Raw genomic sequence first — 25,920 nt, forward strand, 5'->3', positions numbered from 1 at the left:
ACATAAAAAACTGATAATTGGCATGTGCGTATTTATTCACCCCCCTTTGTTATGAAGCCCATAGAAAGCTCTGGTGCAACCAATTACCTTCAGAAGTCACATAATTAGTGAAATGATGTCCACCTGTGTGCAATCTAAGTGTCACATGATCTTTCATTACATATACACACCTTTTTGAAAGGCCCCAGAGGCTGCAACACCTAAGCAAGAGGCACCACTAACCAAACACTGCCATGAAGACCAAGGAACTCTCCAAACAAGTAAGGGACAATGTTATAGAGAAGTACAAGTCAGGGTTAGGTTATAAAAAAAAATATCCAAATCTCTGATGATCCCTAGGAGCACCATCAAATCTATCATAACCAAATGGAAAGAATATGGCACGTTTTGAGTTTGCAAAAAGGCATGTGGGAGACTCCCAAAAATGTATGGAGGAAGGTGCTCTGTTCTGATGAGACTAAAATTGAAATTTTGGGCCATCAAAGAAAACGCTATGTCTGGCGCAAACCCAACACATCATATCACCCAAAGAACACCATCTCCACAGTGAAACGTGGTGGTGGAAGCATGATGCTGTGGGGATGGTTTTCAGCAGTCGAGACTGAGAAACTGGTCAGAGTTGAGGGAAAGATGGATGGTGCTAAATACAGGGATATTCTTGAGCAAAACCTGTACCACTCTATATGTGTGATTTGAGGCTAGGACCCCAAACACACTGCTAAGAACAACACTTGAGTGGTTTAAGGGGAAACATGTAAATGTGTTGGAATGGCCTAGTCAAAGCCCAGACCTCAATCCAATAGAAAATCTGTGGTCAGACAAAGATTGCTGTTCACAAGCGCAAACCATCCAACTTGAAGGAGCTGGAGCAGTTTTGCAAGGAGGAATGGGCAAAAATCTCAGTGGTAAGATGTGGCAAGCTCATAGAGACTTATCCAAAGTGACTTGGAGCTGTGATAGCCACAAAAGGTGGCTCTACAAATTATTGACTTTAGGGGGGTGAATAGTTATGCACATTGACTTTTTTTGTTATTTTGTCCTATTTGTTGTTTGCATCACAATAACAAAAAACAAAGTTGTGGGCATGTTATGTAAATTAAATGATGCAAATCCTCAAACAATCCATGTTAATTCCAGGTTGTGAGGCAACAAAACTCGAAAAATGCCAAGGAGGGTGAATACTTTTGCAAGGCACTGTAGTTCATACCTGTAATTTTCTGCTTTATGAATATATAAAAGGTTAGATTAGAAAAAAAAAATGGCAAGAGTGGCAATATGCGTTCCATAAATACCAGATCTCTAGTAAGAAGTGTAACTTTCCTTTCAGTGTCCCGTGTCTTTACTTGAAGATGTGGCTGCAGGTCTCTTCATCTGCTGTATGTTCCTGGAATACGTGTCCTTGTCACAGAGGTTTGTTCCGGAGGTCATTAACTTCCTCCTGGGGATCCTACACTTGGCCACAGCACGCAGACCTTCTATTGGTATGTACTCACATTGAACAAAGTCAAAGACAACATTAGAGCCTTATAATAACACAATGGAGAAAATAAATATACAGAAAATTGAGCAGTTGGTCCCAGCAACCTTGTCTGTTTTAATTTCCCAGTGAATAAAATATTATACCTGATTGGTCATTGTGAACAGGTGCTCAAGGTTTTAGCATTTTTTTCTTGACTGTTTAGCTACCCACCCCTTAAAGTTAAACTAAACCCACAACAGTAAAATCAGTCTGTATATGCAGTAAAGCATGCTTGATATACTCACTGTGGAACCTAAGGGGTTAATCCTGCGCATTGTATAAAAAAAAAAGGCTGTTTGATCTTGTCTTCTCTGATCCTCACCTTCATTTACTGTCTTCAATCTATCTGCTGATAGAACAGAGCCTTTGGAGTCACTCTGCAAATGCTCAGTTTGATGTGTATTGCTGGACAGTTTTTTTTTTTTTTTTTTCCTTGGGAGTGTGCATGTGATCAGCACAGGGCCAATCAGCACTGTCAAGAGGGTCAGGGGGCCTGCAGGCTCATAGGACAGTTAGAGTAGAATGAAAACCTCTCCTACAAGCTTTACCAGACACCGATAGAAGTCACAAGACCGCTATATACTGCTGATGAGAAAAGGCATTTAGCAGTTTATATTTTCTAAAAAAAAATGTAATTTCCATGTTCTGTGTACTGTAGCAGAACAGATATAGTGAATGCAGGTTCCTGGGTTTAGTAACACTTTAAAGCCAAAGAAAAAATACTACAGCTTTATAATCATTAATACATAATTACTTTTTTTAATGCAAACAATACAATGATTTTTTTTTTTTTTGTCAACACAATATTACCATTTCTGTGTTTTGAATACCCCTCTTTTTTGTTCATATAAACGTAACGTCTGCTTTCTCCTTGTCACTTGTGACCAACCTCTCCTTTTCATCTTTTATGGGACCTAAATGCTCTGCCTTTACGGTTTTTCGATTTAAATATTTAAAGAATTTCTTTTTGTTTTTTTTGTTTTTTGTTTTTTTCAACCTTCTATAGCAATATGATTCTCCTAATCCATTTTAGCTGTTCCGATTTGCACTTTTGCATTAATTGTAGTTCTAAAATGCTGATGGTGACCCTTCTGTCATATTTTTAAAGGCCTTTTGTTTCTCATATGCTAAAATTTAGCCACCCAGGTTTAACTTTTGTTCTTTTATTTTTGTTGCCCAATGCCACTGATTAATATGCCCCTAAAACACTCCCCTTGTCTTCAGTGTTCATTGCTGTGAAAATGTGGTCCCATTTAGTATCAATCAGTAAGAAACACAGCTTAATAAAGTTTTAAATTGAGTGTTCTTGTCATACCCTCATGCTTTTTTTTTTTTTCCCTGTAATTTACAGCAAACGGAATTACTGTAATCACTGTTACCCAAATTATCCCCAATTTCCACATCTGCAGTCAGATTTGTGGTGTTTGAAATTAATATGTCCAACAGAGGATTATTTCCATTTTGGACTTCCATCATATGATCCATGAAAGTGTCCAGCAATTACAAGCCCTAGCAGAGTTTGCACCTCTGTCTGCCCAGTTAATAAAAGGATAGGTGAAATTTCCATAATAACATTGCCCTGCTTCTGGGCCATTTCTAACAGTGAAAGTAGATTTGTCACCTCCTCGTACTTGAGGTTAGGAAGCCTACATTATACACCCATAATTAATTTGTACTTGGAAGAAGGGGATCATTTTTGGTCCCATGTACACTGTTCTGTGCATTACGTACCCCTGCCCTCTGCATAATGAACTCCTGAACCCTGTGCTCTGTGCATTGCACACCCCTGACACATGCACTATATACATTTCATTTTAATGTTTTAAGTTTCATACTCCTGACCATTGCACTCAGAGTAAATTTTTTACTCTCCACTCCTTCATTCTTTATGCTATAATAAATATTACAAACTCCTACTAAAGTGCATTGTCCCAACAGTTGGTGGTTCCTATGTAGTCCCTGACTTTATTTAATGATATTCTTTTTTTAAGGTTTGCTGTGTGCTAAAAGTTATATTTTTAATAAGATTATTATTTATTTTTTTTTTTAAAGAGGAGCTTCACCCGGTAAACAAAAAATGTAAATTCAGTAGCTACAGATTCTGTAGCTTCTGACTTTTAAAAATGCACACTTACCTGTTCCAGGATCCAGTGATGTTTTCACCCCACTCGGTTCTTTGCCGGTCTTTGGGTCCAGGCGCCGGCATTCTAATTGTGGGCAGCTGACTGATTCCTTGCGGCTTCATAGCCAGCTGCCCACTGTGCAGGTGCAAGCTGCACTGCGCCCCGTAAATGGTCCCACAGTCTCCTGTGACATGCGGGGGGGGAAGGAGGGGGGTTGAACTTCCGCTCAGTTTGCCGTGGCGATCTGACCGGAAGTGGGAGCGGGTACCTGTCAAAATTAGGTACCCGCTCCCCCTGCAAAAAAATAAAAAATCCAATTATGGGATGGGAGGAGGAGGAAAAGTGTAACTTACCTTTTTGGGTGACGTTCCTCTTTAACTGCTTGTGCAGAGGTTTGTTAGACTCACTCTTGTGACACAGTAATTAAAGCATATTTTCTAGGTACAATGGCCCAGGTTTTATTTAACAGTGCCCTTTTAAGCCCCTCCCACTGTAGCACGTTTTTGGCCATGCTCACCATTTGGTTATATTCACCACCTTATTCCTCTCCTCTGGGTTCCCCGGGTATTTTATAATTTTAGCAATGTCCATAGCAGAAACTGACATGGGACGCGCACAGTATGCAGTGAAATCAGATTAAGCAATTTCAGTAGAGGAGAATTACGACTGTGTAAGGCCCCTTTCACTAGAGGTCGACCGATATGGGTTTTTCTCTGGCCGATGCTGATGGCCGATATATGATGCCGATTTTTTTGGGCTGATATATTAGGCCGATTTTTTTTTTTTCTTTTTTTTTTTTTCCCTTCATCTCATAAAATCTAACAGTTAGACCCCTTTCACACTGGGGCGTTTTTCAGGTGCTTTTGGGCTAAAAATAGCGCCTGTAAAGTGCCTGTAAAACGGCTCCCCTGCAGTCTCAGTGTGAAAGCCAGAGTGCATTCACACTGAGGCGATGCAATGGCAGGATGTTAAAAAAAAGTCCTGCAAGCAGTATCTTTGGAGCGGTGTATACCGCTCCTCCACCACTCCTGCCCATTGAAATGAATGCGCACCGCTGCCGAAGCGCCTGCAAAGCGTTTCGGCAGCAGCGCTTCATGGGCGCATTTAACTCCTTCCTCGGCCGTTAGCTGGGTTATAAGCGCCCCGCTAGCAGCCGAATAGCGCCGCTAAAACTAACAGCGTTTTACCGTCAATGCCTGCCCGCTCCAGTGTGCAAGCAACCTTAAGTAATAAGTGATACAGAAAATTTTTTACATTTAAACATTTATTAAACAAAACAAACCTCCAATCAGTTCACTTGTATGTATAATTTAGATTAAAAAAAAATAACTATATCTTAAATATTAAATACACAAAAACAGGTAATCAAAACTTTTGGACAAAAAAAAATGGGCTAACTTTACTGCTTATTTTTTTTTTTATTTCATTAGTGTAATTTTTTTTAAAAAATTGCGTTTGAAAGACCGCTGCGCAAATACCGTGTGACATAAAATATTGCAACAACCGCTATTTTATTCCCTAGGGTCTCTGCTAAAAAATATATATATAATGTTTGGGGGTTCTAAGTGATTTTCTAGCAGAAAATACAGGATTTTTACTTGTAAGCAACAAATGTCAAAAAAGATTTAGTCTTTTAATGGTTAAACTGAGAACTCCTCCACACAGAGTTCAGCTCATCAATAAAAGAATCTGAAGAGATACAATGTATCTTCTTATCAGACTTGGCAGGCTGCCCAGAGGAGGAGAGAATCCTCTCCACAGATAACCTCAGGAAACTTGCATTGACTTCTATTACAGAAGTCATTTGCAAGTCCCGCTGAAGTTATAATCGTTATAATCGGCTTTTTTTATCAGCACAATCAACCGATGCCGATTAAGTAAAAAAAGCCTAATATCGGCCGATATATCGGTCGACCTCTACCTTTCACGTGAACATTCAGGTCCGCCTGTCAGTTTTGTCGGCGGTCCTGAACCGCGGACCTGAACGGCTCAGCGGAGATTAACGGAGAGATCTCCCGCTGAGCTGGCGGAATCCGTGGCAGCAGATCCGCCTTGTGAGAATGAGGGCTAAGGCTGGAGTTCAGCTTTAGGAAAATATGATTCCTCTCTAGTGGGTTGGGTCCTTTCTGACATTTGTATCCCCTTTGTAAAGGCAAATTGCAGATACTTAAGCTGAGGGACACGTTCCTTATCTGCCAGTAATACTGCTTAGCTCTATTCACCCAGAATAATCAGGACTTATTTAGGAACAATCTGCATTTAATTCAGTTAGATATTTTGGTAGTATTACCTGCTTTACAGAGGACAAGGAGATTATAATTTTGCTACTTTTTTTTGGCAAGGGTGTAATATTTATTTTTGTTTTAGGTTTTCCCTTCTGTCTGCACATGGAAGGCGTGCAAGCATTTAGAGAAATCCTGTACTGACAGGCATATGGGGCTGTTATTGCTAAATGCCTTCTGAAAATCCTATTTGCCTGGCTATTATACTTTGAGACACTAACCCAAAACAATCATGCAGCAAGTGAAGTCAGAACTCCTCCTCTGTGTACCTGTTGTGTTTTAGGGACTTAGAAAACCACTGGATTTCTGTAAATGCCAGTCAACTGCATTATTAGAAGGGGTGGCCAGCAATAGCAACCCATGTATTTCTCTTGATGCAGGTTCCCTATAAAAATGTGTGAAAGCTACGATAAAATTGATATATTGGAGTTGTCTTGCCTGCCAAAGTATTTATATTTCTGTCTATCCAGTCCTGGGATTTACACAGCACAGCCAAGCTGGGAGACCTCACTGCTGTAATTAAATATCATAATCTGGTCCCCCTCTGCCCCCCAGCCTGGGATTGGACAATGAAGGTAAAGAATCAGCCAAGTGAATTCCAGCCCATCTGGCTTTACTAGCTGCAATCATGTACTGGGTAGGTGGCTCAGGAAGTAATGAAACCAGATACAACCAGGAAACATGCATTTTCAGATGAAGGTCAACATTGGCAGCCTGTTCACAATTCAGCTTTTTGTTAATATGATCCTTTGTTTTGACCATGCAGGGAAAAGCAACAGGTGCAAGCAGACCTTGCAGTAAAAGGGCAAGTTACCTTTACACTTCCTGAGCTTCGCTCCCTTCTCAAATCATCTACTTTTAGGGCCCTTTCACACTGAACACACTTGGATGCATGTTGAACTGCACTCCAACTGCAAAGACAGCCCAAAATCAAGGAAATCCTATGGGCATAGTTCACATCATTGCAGTGCAGTTCTGTGCAATTAAATGATTGGTATAATGACGAGTAAGAGTGATCACAAATGTAAACAGTACTACTGTTTACATCTGAAAGCCCACCCCTTCCTCTTAATACAGAAGAATGATGGACTAATGAATGAGCAATAGTTTTTTAGTTTCAGATGCAGCAGAATCGTGATGTCCATACGGTCCCTAGTGACCTGTATATTAACCATTCACTTCCCTTATCCTGAACATTAACCCCTTCATCGCCTCCTCTCCCTGTGTTTGGCTAATAAAGCCGCTATATCTAGTATTCAATTTTATGTTTCAACCCCCTCAATATCAGAATTTCAGTTCCCAAAAATTGTGGCATTAAATAATTTTCCAAAAGGGGTACTCTGGGGGTGTTTTCCTACTGTCCTGGTATTTTTATTTTGTTTTATAACAAAGTAAGGGAAAGAGATATTATATTATATTATATTATATTATATTTTTTATATATATATATATAGTAATTCTATTTACTTTACACCTGATAACATTTTATTATCTTAAAGTGTTACTAAACCCAGGGCCCTGCATTCACTATATCTGTTCATACACAAAATATGGAAATTCCATCGTTTTAGTAAATATAAACTGCTAAATACCTTTTCTCATCGGCGGTTCTCATCCTTCCATGATTCTCTTATGAGGATGCATGCACTACTTTCTCTGTGTTCTGGTGCAATTTCAGCCTATTCAAATGAGAATGCACAGGAATTGCACATAGAATGCATTAAGATAAAAAGACCTTCTGGGGGCATACATCAGCATATCCCGGGCCCTTTACGCAGCATACAGGGCACCTGCCGAGATGTCTCTGCACCGGAGAGCCTTTTCGCAGCCGCAGGGCTCCGTTAACCCCGCCCGGGGCTCAATAAACACTTTTTTCAGCGACGCTGGCAGTTGTGGTGAGGCTTCCAAGATGGCGCCTGACCCGGAACGTGGAGCGGATGCAACTCCCACAGCCCGTCCATCACAGAAGCCTACAGTCTCTTCCATTGTGTCTCCGAGGCTGGTAAACGACACAGCACCCCCTGCCTCCCCTAGCTCTTCTGTCTCCCTAGACCAGGGCTCAGATACAGCTTTTACTCTAGTGTTCATGGGGTATACACTAGAATAGATTTACTATTCGTAGACCAGGGCACTTTGGATCTTTTGATTAGACTCCACTATTGACCGAATTACCATCTCTGATCACGCCCCGGTGACACTCTCGCTAATCTTGGTCGTGGAGGCTGAATGAGAATCTTTTTGATGACCTGCGGGGTAGTCTCGGGTGTATCGGAGACATTATCCCATTATTTTGTAGAGAATGCCAATGCCGAGGTCAGTGATAGTATTCTGTGGGAGCGTCATAAGGCAGTGGTGCGAGGCTCCCTCATCTCTTGGGGCTCCAAACTAAAGAAGGAGAGGCAGGCAGACTTCCAGTGAGTTCTTCGGGCTTTGCAACAGGTGGAGCTGCGTCATAAGCACCAAGCTGGTCCTGAGGTGCTTCACCACCTGACATAATCACGTACGCTTTTTTCCAAACTGTTAGACAGGTGTTTCTACTGGCGGTTGCGCCTTGTCGCTCACAAATACTACGAACATGGTAACAAATGCAGTGGTAACAAATGCAGCAGGATGCTGGTGAAGGCGTTACATAAACACCGGGTTTCCGCACATGTCCATAAACTACAATCTCTGGTATCTCAGTGCAGCATACCTCAAAAATCGCTTTGCTGTTTGATGATTATTATGCAACCCTATACGACCTGGACTCTGCCTCCTCCCCTTTGGAAGTTGCTCGCAAGCAGTCCCGTATTGAGGCCTATCTTTCTTCCTCTGGAATTCCGACCTGAAAATACCTATTTCCCCCGACTGAATTGTTGGCTACTGTAAAGTCACTCCCTAATGGGAAAAGCCCGGGGCCCAATGATCTTACGAAGGCGTACTATTTGGAATTTTTCACTCAGCCTCAGGCCCCTAAGTGCGAATTGGGCAATTCCCCCTGGGAGCTTCACTGACCCACATTACAGTTCTCCCAAAAGAAGGGAAGGATCACTCTTTCCCTCAGAATTATTGCCCAATTTCACTATTAAACACGAATCTGAAGCTTTATGCTAAAATCTTTGCCAATCGCCTTAAACACTTCCTTCCCGGGATTATTCACCCTGACCAGACGGGCTTTTTAGTGGGTCGCGAGGCTAGAGACAACTCTATTAGGGCTCTCCAGCTCATTAATTGGGCCTGCATGCGTGACCATTCACCTCTTTACCCGATCCTTTCCACTGACACTGAAAAAGCATTTGATCGCGTAGGTTGGGGCTTTCTTAACTCTGTATTGGTGAAGGTAGGGCTTAGCCCCCATAGGTCGCGCTGGATTCTGGTGCTATATAAATCCGCTACTGCACAGGTTAAGGTAAATGGTTACCTATCCCCGGTGTTCTCCATCCGGAATGGCACGAGTCAGGGGTGCCTGCTATCTCCCCTTCTGTTCGCATTGGTCTTGGAAACGCTGCTCCTGAAAATTAGAGATCATCCGAGTATTAGGGGAGTTAATGTGGGCTCTATGAAGCACAAGCTCTCTGCATATGCGGATGATGTCCTTTTTCATGTAATGGACCCCCTTGTCTCGTTGCCTAACCTGATGGAAGAACTGTCCGCTATAGTCAAGTGTCCAATTTTAAAGTGATTGTAAAGCTTCGATTATTTTTTTTTTTTTTTAAGTGACACAGCACCCCCTGCCTCCCCTAGCTCTTCCGATCATCCTCTTTTATGGGGTCCCCCAGCGGGGCTGGTAGCTCCTCCCCGCATCGTATAATCCCCTAGGAGAAGCACTCTCTGGGGGTTACCTTGCGGGCGAGCTCCCGAGTCCAGCATTTGCATCCATAGACGCAGAATGCCGGACTCAGCCTCCATCATTGGATTTGATTAACAGCAGAATGTGCTGCTATCAATCTATCCAATCAAGAGCCAAGAACCCCGGGCAGAGGAAGAGCGTGTCTCCACCGTGGGAAATTCCAGGGCTCAGGTAAGTAAAACCAAAGGGGGGGGGCTAGGGGGCCGGTCACTCACTGCCAGGTGTTTTTTCACCTTCATGCATAGGATGCATGAAGGTGAAAAAACCCCTTTAAGATTAATTTTGCTAAATCCGAAATTCTGCCGGTCACCGTCTCCTCGGCCATTGCCCCTACTTTAAAGGGGGCTTTCCCATTTGTCTGGGTGGCTTCTTCTAGGCGATACAACTCACTGATTGCCCAGATATATATGCACATAATTATGCTCTCCTACTTAAGAGGATTCACCAAGACCTGTAATCTTGGGATAGGGGCGTCTTTTACATGGGTCGGGCACACAAATATTATTAAGATGACAATATTGCCCCGCATACTCTTTTTCCATGGCATTCTTGCAGCGGTCTAAAAGGATGGGTGGTTTGGGTATACCTGATGTTTTCCGATATTACCAAGCAGTTGCACTTCAGAGGATTCTTAACTGGAGGTTTCACGTTTCCTCAAAGCTATGGGTTCCCCTAGAAAAAAAACTATTGCTGTCGTGCAATTTGTCATATGCCCCCTGGGTTCCGCCAGAGGATAGGGGCCTCTCTGACAGGGCATCCCCATTGACCACTCATTCCCTGAAGGTTTTGGATAGACTCAACGCACCCCTGGCTTTGGGGCCCCCTACATCACCATTGGAACTAGTGGGAGGCTTCCCCTGGTTTCCTTCTTGTGAGCAAAGGTCCTTTTTTTGGAACCTGGGTGGGCGATGGGGATGTCAGCTTGTCTCGATTTATGGAAGGCCATAGACTAGTCCCACTTGCTATGCTCAGAGATAGGTATGGCAGCTTCCCTTTTAGATTTCTGGAGGCATCGCCAGCTTGGGATTTTTTGCATCGCAACACCGTACCTCTCAGATTAGATCTACACTCATAGACTTTGAGAGTTTGTGGGCTGCTAAAGACCTGCTTCCTTATATGATCTCGGCCCTCTATAAATTGCTTGCCTTGGCTAAGCCTAACCCTAAACCTTTCTTTTTTAGGGAATGGGACCATGACCTCCAGTGTGAGCTTACTGATGAGCAACTGTACCACATGTGCCACTTGACTCATTCGAGTTCTGTGGACTCCAAGAGAATAATTATAAGCTGTTGTCAAGATGGTATCGGGTGCCAACGGCCCTCGATAAAATCTATCCCTCGACCTCCGACTTGTGCTGGAGGGGTTGTGACCAGAAGAGAACATTTTTACATATATGGTGGGATTGTCTACTACTAATGCTCTATTGGTCCATGGGCATGTGAGGAATGGTCTAGGTATTGATATCCCCGCTTTACCAAAACACTTCCTGTTTCATGTTCCCCCTATTCCTATTTCTCGCTATAATCATAGCGATCTCCCTCATCTTCTCAACGCTGCAAAATGCTGCATATCAGTCCACTTGAAAAGCCCACGTATCCCGAGCGAACTCAAGAGGTTCGAGAAGGTGTTGGAGATGATGGCGGCGGAAGAGTAGTGGCTGGTTTTACCGTTGGGGGTACTTGAGAAAAATTTGACTCCACCTGGAGCACATATATTTCTGTTTCTGCTCCAGCATCTTCCAGTCTGGATGTAGCTTTGTTGGCCCTTGCAGACCCTGCATTTAAACAGTTTGTCCAGGCGAACCAGAACCCAGGAGTTAGTGCTCCTGACTTTGTCGCATCTAATCGGCAATGAACCAGGTGTGAACTGAACTTGAACTTTTTCTTTACTCTATTCTACTATTCTAATCTTTTTATTTTTTTTATTATATTTGTCTTTTTTTTTTTTTTTTTTTTTTTTTTTTTACATAGTCACATGCCTATTGTTATCTGCTCTGAGCTACCACACAAGCTTCTCTGCCCTCCCTTTCGGGGGGATGGGTGACTTGTCCACATAGTACAAATATTTGGGACAGGATAGGATTTCCTATATTATGATGTGCTGGTTTTTCTCACTGTTATCTTTAACGCTCTTTGATGGTCTAGCGACTGAAGATAATTGTTTCTTTTTGAATGTGTATTGTTTAAAAATGTTAAATAAAGATATTATATATATATATATATATATATATATATATATATATATATATATATATATATATATATATATATATATATATATATATAAATATAGTTGTAAAGGCAGAAGGTTTTTTAAATATATATATATATATATATATATATATATATATATTTAAAAAACCTTCTGCCTTTACAACTCCTTTAAACACCGTTGGTTTTGATGCATCTCTAATTTATTGAGAATTCAGTTGAGTTTATAAAGGGAAAAAACAACTGGCACACAGTCACAGGGAGTTCATTCTAATTTTTTTTTCCTTTTAGGAATTCTGATTTCAATAAATGTTTGTGTTACATCACAGGAAGTAGAGTTTTTCCTCATACTCACTTGGCTGTATCTTGACAGGTTACTCAGTTGTTCCTCCATTTAAACACCACGGGAAGTCCTCTGAACTTCTGCTGATAGATAGTGATGAAGATGTTAAGTGTTGGAAGAAGACACACTTGCCGCTGACAGCAATCAATGGGCTGAACACAGAGGACAAAACTGAGATCAATCATTTTAGGTGAGCATATCATACATCAATGCACCTGTGTCCAGCACCAGACTGCAGTATAAAGAAAATAACTAGCTCAAATTTCCAAAGTGAATGTGTTTAGCATGTTGGTAATAATCATATAAACATATTTAATTATTTTAAAAAATGTAGGGGGAATTAACAAAGAGTGGTGCAAGCGTAATGCTTGCACCACTCTTCTAAACTTGGAAAATAGAGCAGATGTGGCTCCTAATTAAAAAGCCCCCCTTGTTAATTAGGAATGTTCTGCTCTGTGTTCTAGGCTGTATATGTTAGCCTCCCCTGCCAATCCCCACCCTCTACCTGCTGAGTGGATGAGGGAGGAGAAGGGCTGTGCAGGCTCTGCTCGTACAAGTGAATATAGGAATGTGAGATGTCTGCTGATGGCTCACATGCCATGTACCAGCTCTGAAATTCTGTGGCAGTTTTCTATACAGATCTTTTGTTAGTCGCAGAACCCACTCCAGTTTCTATTTTACTCTAAATAGAAACTGGTGTGAGTGGCACAGATAGACCTGAATCAGGTCTGTTTGCTTAGTTAATGTGGTGCACACCACTCAAGACCGTTTCCTGCACCAGTTTGCTGGAGCAGGAAGCTTAGTTAATTTATTAGCTTTTATCTAGCTATACATTTTTAATTACATTTATGCTTTGGGATAGCCATCTTTGTTTCTTTTCCATAATGCATGTTGTATTGGTCCTTCACCTGATTCCAGTCTATGGACAGAACTCTTGAAAATTGTATTATGCTGAGATGGACTTTATTCAGTGCCGATTTATGTTGTCTCACAAGCACAGTCAAATGAAAGAGGAGCTCCAGGCTCCCCCTCAATCTATAATAATAATGTCCCACATATTATATGGCCCCTGTTTTGGAGTGTAACCTCAGGGGCCGAGATCACATCAGGGCCATCGTTTTGTGGCTAAGCCTCGGCATTACCCCTCTAATAAAAAGGGAGAGCCCCGGGAATGTTGTTCACAGGGAGAAAGAACCAATGCTATGTGAGATGATGAATATGGTAATACTTACAATCACAGTGCCTATAGTAATACAAATAAATATCATAAAATGATGATGTAGCAAAAAAATTAAATTTCCATTTCAAAGCAATTTATTACTAAACCCTACAGTTAAAGTGCGTCACTGATTTAAAAGACAAAGGAAACTCTATGTGCTGTAGTTATCATGAAGATATTTAAGGTCCTACTGCAGTTCTGAAAGGTTGTATGTTTTAAATGTGATTTATGTGACGTCCAGTATACAAGCATTTTATAGTTTATACGTGGAAACAAAGTATTTCATATACTGTATTGTCACTAATATGGCTATATTGATATCCTACAGGCTGACATGTGTTGCAGTAAGCTTAGACTTGGTAAAAAGATGTGTGAATATGTATGGATCTTTACCAGCCTTCCATGAGATTTTTAATCCAATTTTCCTGCTTATCCATAAACACCTTCCACAAAGCACGTATCCACAGGAGATCCAGGTAAATTTTCTTGTGTCAATGTGCAAATACAGCATGATTTCAGGTGCAAACAGAGCTTGCATTTGTGATCAGTTAGATTCTTTTGAGATCATTCACAGTTAATTGACAGGCGTATTTGACCTGCGATTGACCTACTTCTGAGTTGCATCAGCCTGCTTCAAGCTGCTTATGTATTCCTGTTGACGCACCTTGTGTAACATGCACTAAAGTTGTCACTTTTGTTGTCCAAGCATGTAATAGCAAACTTATTTCATATGGAGTTCAGTGATCTCCTGCTCATAAATAATCATCATACACACCTAAAAGAGTTTTATCACATTTTGATAAGATTTTTTGTCGTGGGTGATCTTTCCTTTTTTTATTTTTTTTTTGTTTAAAATCTGTTTATTTAAGAAAATATCAGATAGAATAGACACAATTTTGCAGGTTCATTGAGTAGAAGCAAGAAAGAATACAAATTTAAACAATTAACACCCGTAGACACCTGCAGGGACAGGAAACTCGAATGTGAGGGAGGGAAGAAGTGAAACCATATGTTAGGGACCTGGGTCCGGGTAAGCATTTGAAAAGTAATTTAAAATTTAAAAGTTAAAGTGGGTACCACGAGGGTTTAGGAGAAGAGAATAAGGAAAAAAGAAGAGGGATTAAAGGGGGGGGGGGGGAAATGTGAGCGAGGTGAGGGGAAAGAATGATGAATTGCTGGTAACCGATGTAGTGTTCTAGATTCTATACACAAAGCATACAACTAATAGTTGTGAATAAACATCATACAGATAAATTATTTCGTCAAGAGATTGCATTTGGCTGTATGACGTCAGGGGCTACTGATCTCTCCATTTTATTGGATGTTATCATATATTGTTATCATTATTAATATGATTTATGGATTAAATCTCCCATTTGTGTTTCACTAGGTTTTGGGAGCGATATATATATATATATATATATATATATATATATATATATATATATATATATATATATATACAGTATATCTATCTAGATATATAGATATATCTCTATCTCTATCTATATATATATATATATATAGAGAGAGAGAGAGAGAGAGAGAGAGATCCACACAGGCACAATTTTAGTTTTTTCAGGTATTTACCAAAAACATATTCGAGCTATAGTTATATATAATGGATATGGACTGGAGGTGCATACTCTCAGGTTTAATTTGAGGGTATGTACATCCAAATCAGAGGAAGGGTTTAGGAATTACAGCTCTTAAGAATAGCTACTCCTTTGTTATTTCTTCATCAATTAGGCAGGTAAAAGGTCTAGAGTTGATTCTAAGTGTGGTATTTGCATTTGGAATCTATTGCTTTGAACCTATATCATGCGGTCAAAGGAGCTGTCCATGCAAGTGAAACAGGCCATTGTAAGGCTTCAAAAACAAAAGAAATCCATCAGAGAGATGGCAGCAACATTAGGAGTGGCCAAATCAACAGTTTAGTACATTCTGAGGAAAGAAGAACGCACTGGTGAGCTCAATAACATAAAAAGGCCTGAACGTCCATGGAAGACAATAGTGGTGGATGATCGCAGGATCCTCTCAATAGAAAAGAAAAACCCATTCACAAGATCCAGACAAGTGAAGGACACTCTCCAGGAGGTGGATATATCATTGTCAGTGTCTACAATCAAGAGAAGAGTTCACAAGAGCAAATACAGAGAGTTCACCACAAGGTGAAAACCATTCATAAGCCAGATTAGACTTTGCCAAAAAAACATCTAAAAAAGCCAGACCAGTCCAGGAAAAGCATTCTTTGGACGGATGAAACTAAGATTAATCTGTACCAGAATGACAGGAAGAAAAAAGTGAGGAGAAGGCTTGGAACAGCTCATGATCCAAAGCACACATCTGTTAAATATGGTGGAGGCAGCGTGATGGGATGGGCATGCATGGCTTCCAGTGGCACTGGGTCATTGGTGATTTATTGATGATTTGACAGAAGCAGCTGGATGAATTCTGCAGTATTTAGAGATATACTGTCAGCCCAGATTCAGCCAAATGAAGCAAAGTTGATTGGACGACACTTCACAGTACAGATAGACAATGACCCAACACACTGCAAAAGCAACCCAGGAGCTTTTGAAGGAACAGAAGTGGAATATTTTGCGCAGTCAATCACCTGATCTCAACCCAATTGAGCTTTTCACTTGCTGAAGGCAAAACTAAAGGCAGAAAGACCCACAAATAAAGAACAACTGAAGACAGCTGCAGTTAGAGCCTGGCAAAGCATCAGAAAGAGGAAACCCAGTCTTTGGTAATGTCCATGGGTTCCAGACTTCAGGCAGTCATTGCCAATAAAGGATTCCCAACAAAATATTAAAAATGAACATTTTATTTATGATTATATTCATTTGTCCAATTACATTTGAGCCCCTGAAAATGGGGGGGGGGGCTGTGTATAAAAATGGTTGTAGTTCCTAAAATTTGTACTTGATATTTATGTTCAACCCCTTGAGTTAAAGCTGAAAGTCTGTACTTCAAATTACTTTGGATTGTTTTGTTTTAATTTTATTTTGGTGGCATACAGAGCCAAAAGTATTAAAATTGTGCCTGTGTCCAAATAATAAATATATATATATATATATATATATATATATATATATATATATATATATATATATATATATATATATATATATATATATATATATATATATATATATAGCACTCCAAAATGTACCTATTTTTTTTTATACTTGAAATGAACTAGGTCTGCATCAACCATGTTGTTGCCACCTCTCATGATAATGCTTTATTTTACACGACTTTAATGTGTTTTTGTTTAAAATGACAGATAAGACCGTGCTTGTGTTGAATATATTTTATTAGTATTACATAGGGTTATGTTGCGCCCTAAGATGAGTTGCAACTTTTATGAACACACACTTATTTTTTTATTTCAGGATATGTGCCAAAATATTCTAGATGATATTGACAGATTTGGAAAGAAACCCTACAAACCACTCGTGTTTGAGAAACAGGCACCTGTCCCGATGAAAATGTTCACGCCAAAAGTTATGCCTGTGTGAGTATGGAAAATAAGTCAAAAATGGGGAAATGGATAAGAAAATTGACTGAAAAGAGCATCAGGACAAGTCTGTTATTAAAGCGGAATTAAACTCCACTTTTATTTATTTATTTATTTATTTTTAAATAAATTGGCCCCAGAAGGTACATGCCCATAATGTGCTAGCATGAAAAGTATATTTGTGCATTATGGCATACTTACCTGTCAAACAATCCCCACCAGCCCTGCTGCTGGCCAAGGGGTGCTGCCATATTCTCCCGGTCTTCCTTCTGAATTCCGATTTGCCGGGCTGTGATGATTTCACTTCCGTGCATGGGAGTCACATCGTCACTGCATGGAGCAGCGCTGTAAATGCGTACTGGCGTGCTCATGCGCAGTTCAGTAGGGTCTCTTCTGTCATAAAAAAAAACCTACCTGTCAGCGTTTGTTGTATTTTTATTTCTGCTTTAAGGCTTGTGGTGTTTTGTGATCTACCCTCTAGTGGTCAGAGTTTTGTGGTATTTATTAACTACTGGTTGTGTTTTTTTTTTTTGTTTTTTTTTTTGTTTTTCTAATAAATAGTTTGAGAAAATTTAAAAAAAAAAAATCTGTTATTAAACATATAAAAAATGCATAGACAGTACAGGTCATATGCAGAGGAGGAGGTGAAAGGCCTAAAGTATAACTAAAGGCAAAACCTTTTTAATTTTGGATAGAGTGGAGATGGATTAGAGCATCTGTCAGGGTTTTATTGGTGTCTCTTCCCCTTTTAATGATACTTGCCCTCTGTTTGTCCTGTTTACCATGATCATTGAAAGTGAAAGAAAAAGCAAATCACAAATTTGTGGGTTGTCCCCAGAAAAGTAATGGAGGGGAAATCATCCAGTGGGGACACTAGTTCTGGTGACCTTGAGGTCCCCAAGGAATTCCCTTAATTTCCAGGAATTTCCTCACACTGAGAAGGAGGGGAGGACTCTCAGATGTAAACACAGGGATTGTTTACATTCGTGCACTGTCATTACAGCAGTCATGAGGTACAGAGCTGCTCTGATCAGCTTTGTACATTGTGTCTGTAAATCTGAGCCATCCAATGGGTTCTCAGGTCACAGTCATTCTTGGGCATGCTGACTACCTGTGTTTGTTATTTGAAGTGCATTTAAAGCAATACTTTAGAAATACATGTTCACCGCTCCGCCATTCTTAAATGTGTGTTGGTGGTAGTAGTAGGTAGAAGTCCTTAATTACAACCTCAACCATGTTCACAACTGTTGGGCATTAGTTGCAAATGTGTGCAGCGATGTCAAAGTTTTTATTGTCTCCATATCATGCTTTGGTGCTTTAAATCTGTTGACAAATTAGCAATATATACCATGTGTAAGAATAGGTTGCCTTCATTTTTAGCAGAGCGCATATGAAGATACATGGGCATTGGTTTTAAAGGACACACACATCTCATGTACTGCATCTGGCAGACATTCTGATGCTTACTTCAGCAAGAGGGTCTGCTTGGTTGAGCACCGGAAGTAAATGCTGGAAACTACTGTGCCCACACTCTGAGACTCTGCAGAACACATTCATTTTAGAGAATGCAAAGGAAGCACACAATACAAAGTTCAGCACTAAGCACCAGGGATCAGCTTCTATGTACAAAGCTTGATACAGCAAGCTGTAACTAAGCAATAGTGCAGGCCATATGTGACCTATCCAGTCAGTCAGTCCTTGTGTTGGCATCTTACATGTTTCTTTCTTTGGGGCAGGTTGGAATTTGGCAGAAAACAAGGTTGTAATAAGGTGGAGCAAGAACGAAAGAAACTCATTCACAAACACAAGCGGGAATTTAAAGGAGCTGTGCGAGAAATCCGCAGGGACAATCAGTTTTTGGCAAGAGTGAAGCTTTCAGAGTCCATGGAGAGGTGAGTGAACCAAGTCTAATGTGTTTTATAAATTTTATATATATATATATATATATATATATATATATATATATAACAGATTATTCAGAAATAAGTGTATGGCTCTGTAACCCTTGCTGCAGTGTACAGGAAGCGAAGCATTGCATGTAGAGATGGATGCTACACAAAGTAACATGAAAATTAAGTATTTTCTAGATCAGATGTTCTTAAAGCTGAAGTTTTCTCTACAGCTTTAGTCACATCATTTACCTGTAATTAAGGATGTGTCATGTGCAGGTAGCTGGATCCTGGAGAAATCTTCACTGCGGGGATACCTGCCCTCTTCCTGTCTCTGAACATCCGGTGATGCAGTGGTTAAGAGCTTCCAGTCTTCAGGCAGAGCAGCAGTAAAGATGGTCTGACGGGGACACACCCTCTCCTCGGTCATCCTCCAGAGAAAAGTTCTTTCATTGATTACAATGTGTGTAACAATCTGAGAATGGGGAAGAGAATCCGCTGACTGATCAAATTGTGCCCTATTCACAGATCATGTTACAAGCAGTGTAAACAATGAAAGAACTTTCCTCACAGGAGGTGGAATGGGTTGGGATGGGAATTTAGAGACAGGAAGAGGACAGACATCCCTGCAGTGAAGATTTATCCAAGATTCATCTGCCTGCAACAACATGAGACCTCTTTCATTAAACTAAAGCTGTACAGATTTGTTTTGTTTTTTTTGTAATTAAACTTCAGCTTTGAAGCTCAAGTTTAGTGCGGTATCCCAAAAAATGCTAAACTCATAATTTTTTTTGGAATGGTGTGTATCCCATGTTCCACAGGCTGCGGCTTCAATTAACATTCCTTCCTGAATGAGTGGACGACTAGGAGGCCCAGGGATCATTTAAACTACCATATTTAGTTCTAGAAAAGAAACCTGGCACTAATGTGGCTCGATGCCCATGATGATGATATTTCCCTTGTGCAAATTCAGGGCATACAAAAAATGTTGACACCCAGTGGGGGGGGGGGGGGGGCGCGGGGGTGACAGATTTAGAATCCTGTGTATTTTGGATATCTTCTCTTAATACTAGAATTCCCATGGGCTTAAATTTTTGAGTGGGATTTGACCCATTTTTATGACTGAATGCAATCACAGTTGGGATTTCGGATGTTCGCAAATATTATAATATGATGTTCGTTATAGATGTGTTTTTGATTGCTCACAATCCGTGGTACCAGCTGTTTTTGTATTTGTTTAGAACCTTTCTTGATTTTACTCATTGTTTTTGGCATTTTAAGTTATATTATCTGACTTAAATTTGCTGTTTTTAAACAGTTTTTTTTTCAGAACGACCTGTGCAATCACTTGATTAAAAACAGCAAATTAAAGTCAGATAATCTAACTTAAAATGCCAAAAACAATGAGTAAAAACAAGAAAGGTTTTCAAACAGGTTTTCTTCAGAACGACCTGTGCAATCACTTGATTGAATACACCTGAATAGTTATGCGATCCATCATATATAGTAGAGTGTATTGTGTTTGCATCTTTGTGGTTTTGACAGATTGTGAAACACGTCAACCTCGTCTTTCCTCTCCCCCTACCTTTTACCCATCCCGTGCTTTTATGTTGATTTTTTAATAAGGAGACTGTACTATTTGTGTGGGTCGATTTTCCTGTTCTACATGTGGCTGCTGCAGTGGCAGGGCGTGCACCCCACCCTATGCTGTTCACCTTTAGGATTACAGCTGATGCCAACTCACCTGTGAGCAGTGGGATTTCTCTTCATTCCTTTCTGAATGTTGCAGAATACTGACCAGAGTGGTCTTCCGGTGCTGCAGGGGTTAACAGCAGCAGCTGTAAATGTGAAGGACTTGTGCTGCTCACCCGCCCCTTTCTGCCCCCTTTGCTATTCACATAACTCCTACTAATATTGTCCCACAATGCAACACATTCTGTGGATAGGTGGGGAGAACCTGTCATTTATCTGCTCCTCCTCTATTCTAAAATCACATTGCAATTTGGGACAGATTTTGTACTTGGACACAGTCAAGGAGTGATGCATCTCAAACAAGTCCACAACCCTGTTTGAGTCCTAACCCATAGATAAGAAACATTTGTCTAGATGCGCTGCCAACGTCTTTCTTGAACTGGCTTTAAGGAATCGTGAGAATATTATAAATAACTCAAATGAAGGTAAACCTGTGACCAAACCTTGGCCATTTAGCATGATGAAAGGCATTAAAAGAAGTTGCCTTCTGTAAAAATCACATTATTATAATCAGGAGATCCACAGATCCACGCTCAAAGCCTCTGGGGGGGGGGGGGTTTCTCAACTTTTACTAGAAAAAGTCAATATCTGCCTGTATCCCTGGATCTACTGATTGTTCTGAGGCTTGGATGTCTCAAAAGATAACCTCTGCATATGTTTTGTTTATGTTGACCCTGTGACTGCTCTGTTGCTTCTGGGTAACTGATAATTTATTGGTTTTATTTGTTGCCATTGCTCCTAACATCTACAATTTTGAATTGTCAGGGATGCAGCGAGGAAGAGGAAGGTAAAGGAACTCTTCAACAGTCTGTCAACACAGGAGGGAGAATGGAAAGCTATGAAAAGAAAGAAGGGGAAATAACGTGGACTGACCCTGCCCATAACATGGAGGGATCTACAGAAAACATTTCCTCCTACCTGTCCTTTGAGGACAGCTTTTATCTTTTTTTCCATTTTATGGAAACCGTGTTTGATATGAATTCTATATTGTAAAAATGAATATTGCATGTGGACACTTGGAGCCATGATTGACTTGTGAACTTGCTAAAGGATTTTTTTTTAATATCTGATTACTGGAAAGAAAGCGTAATATGAATTTCCACTTTGTGGAATACATTACAATTACAAGCATATATTTCACCTTCTGACATTTGTGTATTTGTCCTTCTGTTTTCTACTTGTATTTTCCCTACAATAATCACCTTCTAATGCCAGATGCCTATATATCGGCTGTGCAGATGTATAGCTACAAGTTTGAGTACATGATGCCTGCTGGTGAGATATTTGATCTAGAGTTCCCAGAACTGTCACAGGGGTTGGATGAGGAACCAGGGAAAGCAAAATATAAGCAAATTAATCTACAGCCTTAATAGAAAGTCAAATGATCTCCAATAAGTCATAATGCATACCTATTTTATTTTGGTTTAACACAATTATCATGCGTTCTTTGTAAAGTAATAGGCTACAAAAGTGCATGAACAAAAAGCAGCAAGGAGAAATCAGAGGTCGGCAATCAAAATACTTGTATGAAAACATTCAAATAGGATCTGCCTTTCCTTCACATTCAAGCTAAATAAGATCAGCTTTCCTTGGTAATAGACTGCAGCCCAGTATTCAGAGAATGGCAGCTTCTACCTGAGGTTTTGCAAACAAATTGTTTTAATTTCAGAGCGGTTCCCTTTTAAAAGAATCAGGTACAGGACTTCCGGGAAGAGTGGTACACACAGGCCCATTCACATGGCTGAAGTAGCTTCTGATCCTCTAGGCCTTGATATGTACTTAGTGGTCAGCATCTCTCCCCTCTTGAGCTTGACATGTTCACGAGTCACCTTGGGCTTGCAGAAAAGAAAGAAAAAAAGAGTTTATATCCCAATGTGTTCATGGCCATTCAATGTGTGCAGTTCTCATAGCTAGCAGGTAGACTTGTGTCATCGGTCTCTAACCTGCATTAGAAAAATACCAGCTGGGGATCTCCTTGGTTGCAACTGGCAACACACCTTATTTTAAAGGGTATGTTCACCTTTCTGAACATGTTGCATGTTACACCCATATTTAGTGTGTAGCATGTAACTTGTTCAGCATCCACCACCCCACACCCCGATCCTCTGCTTTCCTGTGATCATGGGCATGGGATCTTCTACCCACACCTGCTGCCACAAGGCCACGCCTTTCATTCACAGAGGTCTCAATGAACTATGAGGTTGCTGGTGAGCGCTCTCATAGTTCATTGATCTTCCTGGACTTCAGTAACTGCCTGCCTGTATTGGAGGTAAGGACAGACAGCTATACAGACAGTCTGCAGGAGCCTGGCACTGCACCCACGATAAGCTGATCACTGGTGACTTGCAGATCTGGCTGGCAAGAAAACATCTGCCATGAAATAGGAAAGAGGAGGGTACATAGGGGTCCTTAAAACGGATTTTCAGGTATCGCAAATTTTACATAGTTAAATTGGTCCAGCTTGGACCAGTGTGAGTATGTATGTATGTGCAATACCTGGCTGATCCCCGTGTAAGCTGGAAATTACTGTAGTAATCACCCAACTACAGCAATTGCCTCTACAATCCAGGTCCCATGCGGAGCAGCTGTTTACGGAGCACAATAAATCGCCCGTTTGGCACAGGTGCCATTCAGAGAATACTTTGCATTTTCTCAATGAATACAGAGTGTTCTCTGATTGGATGAGGTGGAGATTGTGAGTAGCTGCTGGGAGCGCCATACTGTTCTTTTACGTTGTACATGTGCAGTGTGTACTCTCTCTTCTATGGTGATCTCAGGTTGTGACAGGAGGGAGTACACACTGCATAAGTGCTGTCCAAAAGAACAGGCACCTTTAGGGCACTAGTATCAACAGATGCTCTGTTTCTACAGTGACTTGGGATGGAGTCATCACAGGTTGCAGAGAATTGTAATGGGTTTCTTTTATTTATTTTTTTTTCAATAACATTTTTATTTTATTCTGTTACCAAAGTTAACATTGCATAGAATACAACGGGAGAGGTAGTAGAAAAGTGCGATACATGGTGTTAAACAAACAAGTACAAGTATATGTAGTATTTTCCTTAGTGTGTTGCGAGAGAGTTATGGCTTCTAAGCCAGCATGGTTACAACAGTTTCTCAACATCGCAAGTTAAGGGTAAACCTCTCATATCTGATAACAAAAATAACTTATATAATAAGAGCAAGAGAAGAGAAAAAAAAAAGAGAAAAGAATAGGGAAAGAAGAGAAGTAAAGTCACCTGAGTGAGTCAATGATCCGTTTATAAAGAGTCCTCCCGGAGGTGCCACAGCTCCCAGACCCTATCGTGGGCTTCTAATCTGTCCTGCATCCTAGCCGTCATCTTCTCCATCAGTTCCACATCTTTAATCCTCGCATACAATGCCTCAGGGGTAGGGGGGGATTTCTTTTTCCAATTTAATGCTATGAGGCATCATGCGGCCGTTAAAATATGGCGTACTAGTTTTTTATTGGTTTTAGAAATCTTTAGTGGGGATAGGCCTAATAAGAAAAATTTAGGGGTCATAGGAAGTGATTTTCCCAAGAGATTGGTCAGTAACTGCTGAACTTTTCCCCAAAAGGTGACAATTTGGGGACACTCCCGAGCATCTCCAGCATCGATCTGAGCTAGTGGGGTAAATGGCATGAAGTACATCTGGGGTCATGTACCAGAAGAACATTATTTTGTATGCGTTTTCTATATACAATGTGCAAGTTATACTTTTCGCTGCCTGAGACCATATCGCCTGCCATTGTTCCGTGGAGAGTTCCTCCTTAAGAGCTTTCTCCCACTTAATCATGTAGAGGTGTTTACCTTGCGCCTCTACTGAGTAAGAATTTAGGATTTTATAGATATCAGAGATCAGTCCCCTCTGAGTCAAACCTGTCATAACTAAGGGGGAGAATCGCAGGTCAGGCGCTATGGTCAGGGCATAGTGGCGGATCTGTAAGTAGCTATAAAAAGCTTGGCGTGGTATATCATATTTAGTTTGGAGTTCGGAGAAGGATAATAGCCTACGTGTTCTAGGATCTATTATGTTGCCGAAGTGGAACAGGTTCCGCGAGGACCATGGGTAGGACATCTGGTGTGTGAGGCTATCCGGAACTTTAGGGTTGCAGATAAAGGAGGTTAAGAGCGATTTTTCAGAGGAGAGGCCATGTGGGGAGCGCAGTGCTTTCCACATCTTACGGAGTTGGGACATAGCTCCTAATAGACGTTCAGGGGGCACCTCCGCGTCCGCACACCAGAGCAAGCTATTTGGGTGGGTTGGGGCCAGGCAGATCTTCTCAATTTCTGTCCACTTATTGTAGGACCACTGGGTGGACCATGAGATTATAGCTCTGAGTTGAGTGGCTTGGTAGTATTTAATTAGATTCGGTAATGCGAGGCCACCATCAGACCGAGCTGCCATAAGGACTGATTGGGGAATTCTATGCTTTTTATGATTCCAGACAAATTTAAGTATATCTATCTGAAGTTTTCTGAGATGTTTGTATGGAACTGAAATGGGTAATGTTTGAAATAAATAGAGTAATTTCGGGAGGATCGTCATTTTAATGGACGCTATCCGCCCCAAGAGGGAGAGGTGGTGTTTTTTCCATCTGAGGAGCATGGCTCTGATAGAATGAAATAGGGGGGGGGAATTTTCCTGATAAAGAGTTGCGAATGTTGGAGTAATGCGGATTCCCAGATATTTTAGAGATATAGTTTTCCAGTGATATGGGAAGTTGGCCTGTAAGTGTATGATTTCTGATTCAGGGATATTTATTGGGAGGGCTTCTGATTTGGACGCATTAATTTTATAGCCCGATAGGGCCCCATATTTATCCAGCTCGGCGTGGAGATTCGGGAGGGATATTCTAGGTTGTGTCAGGGTCATAATGATATCATCAGCAAACAATGAAATTTTAAACTCCCTACCTCGGACTGATATCCCATGGATATCCGGGTTACCTCGGATGTGAGCTGCTAAAGGTTCCACGCATAGCGCAAACAGTAGGGGAGAAAGGGGGCACCCCTGCCGTGTACCGTTGTGTATTGGGAACGGGGCCGAAAAGGCAAAAGGAGTTCTGACCTGTGCAGTGGGGTTAGAGTATAGGTGTTGTACCGCTCGCAAGAAAGGGCCCCTCAATCCTATATGCTGTAGGGTGGCGAACAGGAAGGGCCAACCCAAACGGTCAAAGGCTTTTTCGGCGTCCAGGCTTAGAAGCAGAGACGCCGAGTCCTCCC

General features: G+C 40.9%; 1 protein-coding gene across 1 annotated transcript in view; it reads left to right on the forward strand.

Annotated features, from left to right (window-relative positions):
- NOP14 (NOP14 nucleolar protein) overlaps positions 1 to 21,840 on the forward strand; it is a 58,230-nt gene extending 36,390 nt beyond the window's left edge. The window contains exons 13-18 of the mRNA XM_073610876.1: positions 1,328 to 1,481; positions 12,337 to 12,496; positions 13,854 to 14,001; positions 16,927 to 17,048; positions 18,788 to 18,943; positions 21,458 to 21,840. Of these exons, the coding sequence (XP_073466977.1) occupies positions 1,328 to 1,481; positions 12,337 to 12,496; positions 13,854 to 14,001; positions 16,927 to 17,048; positions 18,788 to 18,943; positions 21,458 to 21,554 (837 nt within the window). The 3' untranslated portion in view covers positions 21,555 to 21,840. The remainder of the gene's footprint in view (positions 1 to 1,327; positions 1,482 to 12,336; positions 12,497 to 13,853; positions 14,002 to 16,926; positions 17,049 to 18,787; positions 18,944 to 21,457) is intronic.
- Positions 21,841 to 25,920: the final 4,080 nt, after the last annotated feature.

The sequence above is a fragment of the Aquarana catesbeiana genome, linkage group LG01, assembly GCF_042186555.1.
Source record: "Aquarana catesbeiana isolate 2022-GZ linkage group LG01, ASM4218655v1, whole genome shotgun sequence".
Taxonomy (NCBI): Eukaryota; Metazoa; Chordata; class Amphibia; order Anura; family Ranidae; genus Aquarana; species Aquarana catesbeiana.